We start from the raw sequence: 9,711 nt of genomic DNA, 5'->3' as shown, positions 1-9,711 counted from the left end.
ATCATGCGAACCGTCTTCCCCTTGGTCGGTTCTCCTTGATCGGAACCCTGCGCTCGACGATGGCCTTAGGCGAGCTCGTTAGCCGATCCCAGATCCCCGACGGTGGCGTAGCCGGAGATCCACCGATCAATGGCGCCTCCACCGCTGCCTCAGAGAGGAAAAAGGTCCGAGAAAGCGAGCGCCGCCGCCGTAGGCGGAAGCAGAAGAAGAACGACAGTAAATCCTCTGTCTCCTTGGCCGACGACGGCGAGAAGAGGGGAGTAGAGAGAGGGGAAATAGGCGCAGCTGAGGACGAGCGCAATGATTACCCCGAGGTACTATTACCATGTCTTCTGATGGTGTGTCCCACCACTATTAGGGTTTCTCGTGATTTCGGTGCTTAACTATCTTCGTGGTATTATCTGTGAGGGCGATGTTTCTGTTTGATTTCGGTTGATTCAGGTCATTCTAAGTATCCGAGAATAGTTAGGGTTTCTTGTTTCCTCCTCAGTCGATCCAAAACTGTTGTATGATTGACCTTCTTTACTTTTATTATAATTATTCAGGTTATTGCATATATATTCTTTGACTTTTGTTATTTTTATTTCTATTGTTTTGGTTCATTGATTCTAAATCCGCTATGATACTTTTGCAACTATGCCTGTGCTATTATTGATCCATGGCATCCAACAGTATTTGGCAATAATTAGGGTTTCTTGTATGCATCTCAGTGTATACGAATTGTAGAGGTGGTGGTGCTTTTGGTTGATACCTTGTTTTGTTTTGTTTTGTCACTTATCCTATTGTTTGCTGAGCTTCTTTAGGTCAACATGAGTGTGGAAGTGGAGTACATTCCTGAAAAGGCTGATGTAGACGAAAGCATTTTCGAGGAATTCAAGAATGTTATCGAGAAGTTCAACTTCAGAGATCATGCTGGTGTCGAGGTACTAGGAGAATGCCTTTTGAAGTGTACCTTGGACTCGAGGACAAGTTTCTTTTTCTGTTCTTTGCTATTCAGATCTCGTCTTATCTTTTTTCATGGCTGCTGTTCTCCTTGCAGGATAATTCAACAAAGGATGAGACCATGGGCAATGCGGCAGCCAAGAAGGGAGATTCAGATACAGAAGAGGATGAGCAGGAAACTCAGCAGAAGGAAAAAGGACTCTCGAACAAGAAGAAGAAGGTTAGTAATGTTAGACTTCTTACATCTTTCTAGATAGAGTTTCGATGAAGTTATCCATTTGTACATTTTGTAGCTTCAAAAACGAATGAAGATTGCAGAACTGAAGCAAATTTGCTCAAGGCCAGATGTAGTTGAGGTATGCTTAGATTATAATATTTCTAGTGCTAACATAACTTTTCAATCACCATCTGCTTTGTTTTATCTGGTTAGCTTGAACTTTCTACTGCTACCTTGAAATATAACATATACCAGGTTTTTTTTTTTTTTTGAAACTGGAAAAGCTTAATCAAATGATATGTGCCTGATCTTGGTACAATCTATACAATAAGAATTAGTATTTGTTATGATACTGGAGAGATAATAAGGGTTGTTCTATTAGAATACTTCTATTGGTGTAGATCCCGGCATGAATGACTATAAAGAAAGTGATAGTTGTGGTGCTTGGTTTTCATTCCTTCATTTAGCTGAGGATATTCTTCGGAACTCGCAATGGGTAACATATTGACAATATGCTGGAAAAGAATCTTTTCCTCAGTAGTTTTATCAGGGATCTCTCAACTCAAAGTGACATCCATGGACACCCAAAACTTTCTGGATAGTATAATAACACTTGTACCAATTTGATAGTGACTATCCATCCATCTAGAGTCTTGATATGTGGAGAATCAAGTTATAGGGTTAGTCTGTTGTCCTGCGCTTGTTTGGAAGTTTTTTTGTCTCACACTCTTTAGCCACTCTGAAGCAAACCTTTTACATTGCCAATGTGGCCTAAAGCAATGGCAAGGGGAAAAATAATTTTTTTAAACTGGAAAGGTGAAAAAGGAACTGCTATTTTCTGCTTATAATGTTAATGACTAAACTGGTTAAGAGCCAATGTGGCATAAAGCTACGTGAAGGTTAAAAAAAATTCATTGATTTGGGAACATAACAAAAAAACTATTTACTTCTCAAAAATTAATGGCTAAAATGTTTAAGAACCTATGTGGTGTAAAGCAATCTGAAAAAAGTTAATTAAACCAGGATGGTGTTACTTTTTGTAATGTTTAGCAATCTAAATGGTGAAGACTTATTTTGCCTACAAGCAAACAGCCAAATGGTTGCCCCTCTTTTTGTTGGTTTATGGGCCATGCTATTAATGGTGGCTAGTGTCCAAGATTAGATGTTTTCTTTTGCTTTATGCTTTTATGCATGCCTTTCCTGCTGAGCAAAAATGTGTTGTATAATTATTGTATGGCAACATTAATTATTATTAGGATGCTTAAAATAAGAAATGCTTCTTTTGTTACACCACCAAACATTTCTTTACTCAGTAACCTGGAAACTCGTGAAGTTATAAGTCTGGTTCCCATCGTTTTTGTCCTAATTATTAGGTCTTGATCAGGAACGACCAAGCTTGCCTGTGGTTCTTGATGATTGTGTTCATATGTTTGAGGTTTGTAGGAATCATAGAGCAAGGGTTTTCTGTATGAGATTGTACCTAAGAGATCATGATCCAATTGATGTTTTCTAGTCTCTTTTTTTGCTATATCAACTTTTTCCATTTAGTTCCCTTTGTTTACTGCAGCAAACTTTCAAGGATTTGACTGTTGATTGCAATTTACAATCAGCATTTGTTCCTTCTATTGGCATATGTTAATTTTTCAGATTCTAGGTTGTTCTTTTGGACTATTTTATATCTCTGAACTCTTTCTTGTTAATTTCTTTTCAGGTTTGGGATGCAACCGCAGCAGATCCAAAGCTACTTGTATTTCTTAAGTCGTATCGAAATACTGTGCCTGTTCCAAGGCACTGGTGCCAAAAGCGGAAGTTTTTACAGGTGAGACATAGCATCTGACATGAATTTGATGAAGAATGTATGTGCATTTTTAATGATGGTGTATGTGCATTTTTTAATTATGTTGTCAGTGGTGAGGGCAAATGGTGTCGATAACCCTCTTATACATATGCATAATTTCTTGCAGGGAACAGCTGTAACATTGTCTGAGCCTGGACATGATGGTAATTGCGAGAGGACATCTGATGGTTTTTTTTTAACACAATGATAGATTGGTGGGGTCTAGATAGATGCATATGATTACACTAGATTCTATGCTTTACGCAACTGTGTGATGCTAAATTGCTGACGTCCTAATAACAGTGATGAAACATGCATATTTGTGTTACTTGAAGTAAAAAAAAAAGGTTATTTATCGGACTTAAACTGAGTTATCTTGTTTTTGGTATTGCAGATATTTTGAGATGTCAAACCTCCTTCAGATTTCAATTGCATTTTGGGCTTTTTAAAATATGCCACAATTTATGATTTGTACATTTTGATGTATCTGGGTTTTATATTTGTCTTCTGATAATTGGCAGGGAAAACGAGGTATTGAAAAACAACCTTTTCACCTTCCTGACTTCATTGCTGCAACTGGAATAGAGAAAATAAGACAGGTACCAAGTAACTCATGATATTGAAATTCTAGGTTCTTGGTTTCAAGTGAAAGATCATTTTATTTAATTTTGCTATGCAATAGTAGTTATTTGATAGTTATGTGTTTTTTCAATTAAATTGTCTAGAAATATGGGTGATTCTGAATGGTCATTTGAATGAACTCCCGTATTCTGGATTTGTTTTTTCATCTATTTATTTTTTATTTTTCCAGGCATACATTGAGAAAGAGGATAGCAAGAAGCTAAAACAGAAACAGCGTGAGCGCATGCAACCAAAGATGGGAAAGATGGATATTGATTATCAGGTTTGATCTAAAATTGATTGCTCTTGTGATTTTTCTTCCATATCCCTCTGTCATCCCACTCCCTCCCTTGCTTTCCATCTCTTTCACTCTCTCTAGCTTGCTTGCTCTTGGTGCAGAGAATGGGGAGGTGTGAATAATATATTAAATCCTAATTGTATTTGATTGCAGGTCCTTCATGATGCATTTTTCAAGTATCAGACCAAACCAAAGCTGACAACACATGGAGATCTATACTATGAAGGAAAGGAATTTGAGGTACTATTACTTACACATATATTGATTTATATCCGATTGGAATACCTTGTTTTGAGATGTTCACTTATGTGCATTCTGCCAAAAACACGCTGCAGCCTTGATTGTGACAACTTTTTTCTTGAAACACAAGAAAAGACCATCGCTTGATAGATTGGCACATTCTTTTATGGATAGCATCGTTTTTCTGACAATTTATACAAGTGAAAATTATTTCCTTCATTCTTTATGAGTGTTGTATTGACAGAATGCTGAGTATATTTTTTTAATGTATTGTTTTATTTCTTTTAGTATGTTTCAAAAGATCTCCTTGAAAATTCATGATGTCTACACGATCTTCTCTTTGCCGTCGATGAACTATGTTATTTGACTTGTGCTATTACATCATCATGCCAGTCCACAGCTCTCATAAACTTTCCATGATAAGGGCTCACTCTGTTCCTATTTTGTCCACATGATTTACCGTGTTGCTTTATGTTTATGTTTTGACATGTCTTCAAGCATCGAAGCTTACTTGTGCTGATTAATGTTATCCTGTTTTGATATGTCCTTAAGTATATGCAATCTTATGGTAATGATTAAGGATTTGGATGGTGCCTTAATTTGGTTAGAGTCTCTTGACTGCTAGAGTATAAACTTATTACTTCTTTTGAGCATATCTTCTGTTATTATGAACTTTAGTTTGATAAAGATTGTGGGAAGCTTTGAAATGTTCTTCTGTTGCAGTTGGAATGGTTGTTTAGTCTATTTTGGTTGAAACATCCAGCATAAAATAATGGTCTCGTTTGTTCCTGGACAGTTCAAACTTAGGGAAATGAAGCCAGGAATGTTGTCAAGGGAACTCAAAGAAGCACTAGGGATGCCTGATGGTGCACCGCCTCCATGGCTTATTAATATGCAGGTCAATTGCTTAATTCGTTTATTAGCTTCGCCATTTTCTTCTATTGTTTTTTGTACTTTAATGACACTAATAGCAACTATTTTGTGTCAGAGGTATGGCCCACCTCCATCCTACCCTCACTTGAAGATACCTGGGCTAAATGCTCCCATCCCTCCTGGAGCCAGCTTTGGTTATCATCCTGGAGGTTGGGGTAAACCTCCAGTTGATGAAGTAAGCATCTCCTCGATCTTCAGGACTATTTACTTCACATAATTGCATTGCGTTGCTGCTTTTTTGTTCCCTCTCCGAGGTGATCTTTTTTAAAAAATTTTATTTTATGGTGATCAGTATGGACGCCCATTATATGGCGATGTTTTTGGGGTACTGCAGCAGGAGCAACTTAATTATGAGGTAACTTTGCAGACATGTTCTACTCCTTTTTCCATTGGATATGAAGGTTGAACGGAGATCAATAAATAATTAACTAGCTCATTTGTTATTTAGCTAGAAGGATAGAGACTTGCTGCTTAACTTACAAATTGGTCGTCTGTTATCTTTTAATTTTTGTTTTTCAAATTTTAGGAAGAACCGGTTGATCGGAGCAAACACTGGGGAGATTTGGAGGAAGAAGAGGAAGAAGAGGAGGAAGAGGAAGAGGAGGAAGAGATGGAAGAAGAGGAATTGGAGGCTGGCATTCAGTCTGTTGACAGCCTTTCAAGGTGCTTCATAGTCTTTCTTATGTTTTGTATTGTTATATATGCACATTATCTAATGTCATTGTTTCGCTATTCAGCACTCCCACCGGTGTAGAAACACCTGATGTGATTGACTTGAGGAAGCAACAGAGGAAGGAGCCTGAGAAACCACTTTATCAAGTAAATAAGTTTCGGTTCTTGTTCTTTGCATAGACGTATGGTGCAGATATAGTGTTTAGTGTTCTCTTTGACCTTGACCTGTGATATTTCTCACACGCCACTATGTTTTTCGAAGGTACTTGAAGAGAAGGAAGAAAGGATTGTTCCTGGGACTTTGCTGGGAACAACCCACACGTAAGTGTCTGCCTTAGTCGTGCCGACTCATGCCAATGTCAAAATGTGCTGATATATTTTTTATTTTTTCGATACAGGTATGTGCTTGGGGCACAAGATAAAACAGCTGCAAAAAGGGTGAGCTTTCTAATATGTTTTTTCACTTTCTTTTCTCAGTACATGTATCAATTTTGGTTACAATACATGTGTTCATTCCTTTAAGTATTGAAGATTGTTTACATTTTAACCCTCAGGTTGATCTTTTACGGGGTCAAAAATCAGACAAGGTGGATGTCACCATACAACCAGAAGAGCTGGAAGTTATGGACGATGTTTTGGCAGCCAAGTAAGGGGAATCACTCAAAATGCTTATAAAAAACTGTTACTGTTTGCTTGGAAAATTCTCCTAATTAGTTCTGCTTTCATGTGATAGGTATGAAGAAGCACGAGAGGAAGAGAAGGTACGGAACCAGAAGGAGGACTTCAGCGATATGGTTGCAGAGGTCTGCTTCTGGCTCTCTACGCTTTTTCTCTTCTTTTTTCCTTGTACTTCTTCTCTCTTGCTGTGGTGGGTGTCAGACTGATTTCTCTATGATGACTTGTTAACCGCAGCAAGCGGCAAACAAAAGGAAGCGCAAGGAGAAGGAAGGGAAATCGAAGAAGAAAGATTTCAAGTTCTAGACCATGTGGCCTGGTCTTTTGCCTAAAGCTTACCCTTAGCGTTCAGCATATAGGTATTTTTTTCGACATATCTAGATGTGTCATTTTAAGGTGCACTTCATCTTATGTTCCAGGTCACTCACTCTTGCTGTGAATGGAGTGTCGGGGAACAATGTTTGTTTATCTGCCACAAGCTGCTATGTCATGTTCTTATAAAATGTGTCTTTGTAGAATAGCTAATGAACTACATTTATAGATCATCAAGATGATTTGCTTGCAGATTTCGAAGTCCAAAATTAAGGCCTCATTCTTTGCCTTACCGTGTTTCAACCCGCAACATGTTTTAGGAACCAACGGAGAGCCTATACGATCTGTAGTTGTGGTAATCTTGTCGCTCTCTGTTCTTGAAGCAACGGATGCAGCGTAATGGCTGGGTGCTTTATTGGTTCCTTCTACGGCAAGAAGGTCAAGTCTATAGTTTGATCACGTGGCAAGTAGGTCCCTCATCAATGTCTGAGTTGGGCCTTCTTAAATGCTGTATGGAAGGAATTAAGTGTTTCGGAAAAGAGTGCATAATAATGTTTGTTATCTTTGGTCAGCAATATAGATACTGTCGTTTTAATGATGTTAATAATAAGACAAGATTACTACGATGATAAATATTACAAGTATAAAAAAAATGAACAACATGAGCCTAAGGTCGTGTATTGAGGCAGGTAAGTTTCTATTTATTTAGATTTTGTTTTTAGAATTTGTGAATTTTTCTATATGTTTTGGCTTGTTTTAGTTACAAGAAAAATAAGCAATTGTTGGGTTTCCAAAATTATGAATCTATTCTTTTGTGAATTAGAGATCCTGGAAAACGTGAGCGGCTGTTTGGCCACGGGCGGATGTTTGGGTCTAACATTTCGGAATGGAGGTTTCACAAAATTTGTTTGTAAATATTGTATTTATATAATCCCTTTAGAATTTTAAATTCAAATATTTAAATCTTTCATACATGGTATGAAAGATTTGTTGAAAATCGCCAGTAGCCATTTATTACTTATACTAGTTGTTGGACCCTTATGCTTGCCAATATTATACATTATTATATATATATATATATATATATAATCATGACTATTATTATTACTATCAATATCATCATCATTATCACTTTATCCGTTAAGGCTCTCCTTCCCACCGCTATACAAGTCTACCCGGCCAAAACCTTCGTCGCCACGCTTCGCACATCCATACCTACATCGACCCAAGACTGAGTATGCCTTCCTACAACTCTTCGTCTCCTTCCACCGTCCCTCACACGAGAGACTTACCGGCGCTCCTCGAGGCCGCGCGACCGTTCCTCCGAGAGGAGCTGGACAAGGTAGATCCCGATCTGCCCTCCCTCGTCATCGTCCTCCGTTCCGCCGGCGCCGGCGAGTGCTACCACAAGCACGGCAGCTTCCTCGCCCACCTCACCGATGTCTACCGCATCCTCAAGCTGTGGTGAGCCCCCGATGCCGTCGCCCGCTGCGGCCTCTACCACTCCGCCTACTACAACTCCTACGTCAACCTCGCCATCTTCGACCCCAGCACCGGCCGCGACCGCGTCCGCGGCATCATTGGCGGCCCGGCGGAGCGCCTCGTGCACCTCTTCTGCGTCGTGCCGCGCCAGACCCTCATCCACGACGACCTCCTCTTCCGCTACTCCGACGACGAGCTCGTCGAGCACCTCGAGCGCTCGGAGGCTTCGCTCCGAGCCGCGAAGGAGAGGGGCGCGTTCGACGAGTCGGAGCCGTGGCGGAGTAAGCTGCGGTCGCTGGTCCCGGCGGAGGGGATGATCGTGAAACACATCAGGACGGGCGAGGACACTGTGGTGCCGAGAAGGGTGGTGGCGACCTTTCTGCTGATGACCATCGCCGACTTCAGCGACCAGTATATGGATTTCCAGGACAAGCTGTTCGAGAACGAGAACGGGCGGCTGGAGCTCAACGGCAACGCGTGGATGGCGCTGTGGCCGGGAACAGGGAAGCCGGGCCTGTATATGAACTCGCTGTCGAGGATGGGGGCACTCTACACGCTGATAGCGAGGGAGGAGGAGATATACCTGGAGGAGAGGAAGAGGATGAGCAGGGACGAGGGGTTGCCGATGCCCGGAAGGGAAGAGGAGATGGAGCTGATGATCCCGCCAGTGTTCGACAACTGCACCAAAGTGTTGGAAGCAAAGGATCAAACAGTCGGTAGGGATTACTACTGGGAGGCGATATGTGGGGACTGGGAGAAGGAAGGGGAGAAGGGGTGGGAGAGGGTGGAGGGGCTGTTGGGGGAGAGCATAAGGAGGAATCCCTTCGTGGGGGAGCCGCATCTGGTGTTAGGGCAGGTGTACATGAACCAGGGTAAGTACGAGGAGGCGGAGGCGGCGGCGGGGAAGGGGCTGAGGCTGATGCTGGAGTGGGGGAGCAGCTGGGACAAGAGGATGAGTTGGGAGGGATGGGTGGCGTGGGGGAGGGTGTTGTCGGCCAAGGCGAAGGAGAAGACATGGCCCCACTCGTCGTGGGGCATCGTCAACCTTGGACTGGTGAGGTGAAGGCTGTCCCGTCATGTCCTGTCCTGTCCTGTCATGTCAAATAAACCCAGGAAGGGGAAGGAAGAGGCGCTGTATTTAGTTTTTGCTCATCAATAAATGTTGTAAATAGTTTTTCGCATAACTAAAATCGTGTGATTCTCTTGCCATAACTGCCCTTTTGTAAATAAACAAATAAATAAATAAATTTTCGTTAGAAAATTAGTAAGTGATGAAGATGAACCTTTCTTTGGATGACCAAGACCTTCAAGAAACAGTCTTCTCGTAATCTCATGTAGCTCCACAAATCCGGATCTGCACAAACAAACAAACAGAAAAAAAACACAGACATATATTTCGGAGCGTGAAGTCCTGCATTTGGAAGGCAACAGCACTGAAATGCTTCCTGAGGTTAAGCCATACCTTCTTCAGCAGGTCCGCCA

The 9,711-nt window shown here is 41.1% G+C and overlaps 1 protein-coding gene and 1 pseudogene across 4 annotated transcripts; both read left to right on the top strand.

Moving 5' to 3' along the window:
• Window positions 1–7,440, top strand: LOC103985172 (uncharacterized). 4 transcript variants are annotated; one of them, XR_010481573.1, is made up of 19 exons: window positions 1–314; window positions 804–923; window positions 1,040–1,162; window positions 1,236–1,298; window positions 2,871–2,978; window positions 3,518–3,595; window positions 3,808–3,900; window positions 4,069–4,155; window positions 4,952–5,053; window positions 5,144–5,263; window positions 5,381–5,443; window positions 5,615–5,751; window positions 5,826–5,907; window positions 6,023–6,081; window positions 6,159–6,198; window positions 6,315–6,406; window positions 6,494–6,563; window positions 6,673–6,794; window positions 7,068–7,440. XR_010481573.1 is itself a non-coding variant. In XM_018822576.2 (18 exons), exons 1-18 carry the CDS (start codon window positions 60–62, stop codon window positions 6,739–6,741), a joined length of 1,761 nt encoding a protein of 586 aa, XP_018678121.2. In that variant the 5' UTR covers window positions 1–59; the 3' UTR covers window positions 6,742–6,999. The 4 variants fall into 4 exon arrangements, 1 of the variants encoding a protein (XP_018678121.2); XR_010481572.1 differs by having other exon boundaries at window positions 7,001–7,440; XR_001976897.2 differs by lacking the exon at window positions 7,068–7,440 and adding an exon at window positions 6,855–6,999.
• A 418-nt stretch (window positions 7,441–7,858) lies between these two features.
• LOC135598490 (uncharacterized) lies at window positions 7,859–9,445 on the top strand (annotated as a pseudogene).
• The last annotated feature ends 266 nt before the right edge of the window (window positions 9,446–9,711 follow it).

This window comes from Musa acuminata, chromosome BXJ2-1 (assembly GCF_036884655.1).
Source record: "Musa acuminata AAA Group cultivar baxijiao chromosome BXJ2-1, Cavendish_Baxijiao_AAA, whole genome shotgun sequence".
Lineage (NCBI taxonomy): Eukaryota > Viridiplantae > Streptophyta > Magnoliopsida > Zingiberales > Musaceae > Musa > Musa acuminata.
The sequence above is the reverse complement of the archived record's forward strand: the minus strand, read 5'-3'. Positions and strand labels throughout refer to the sequence as shown.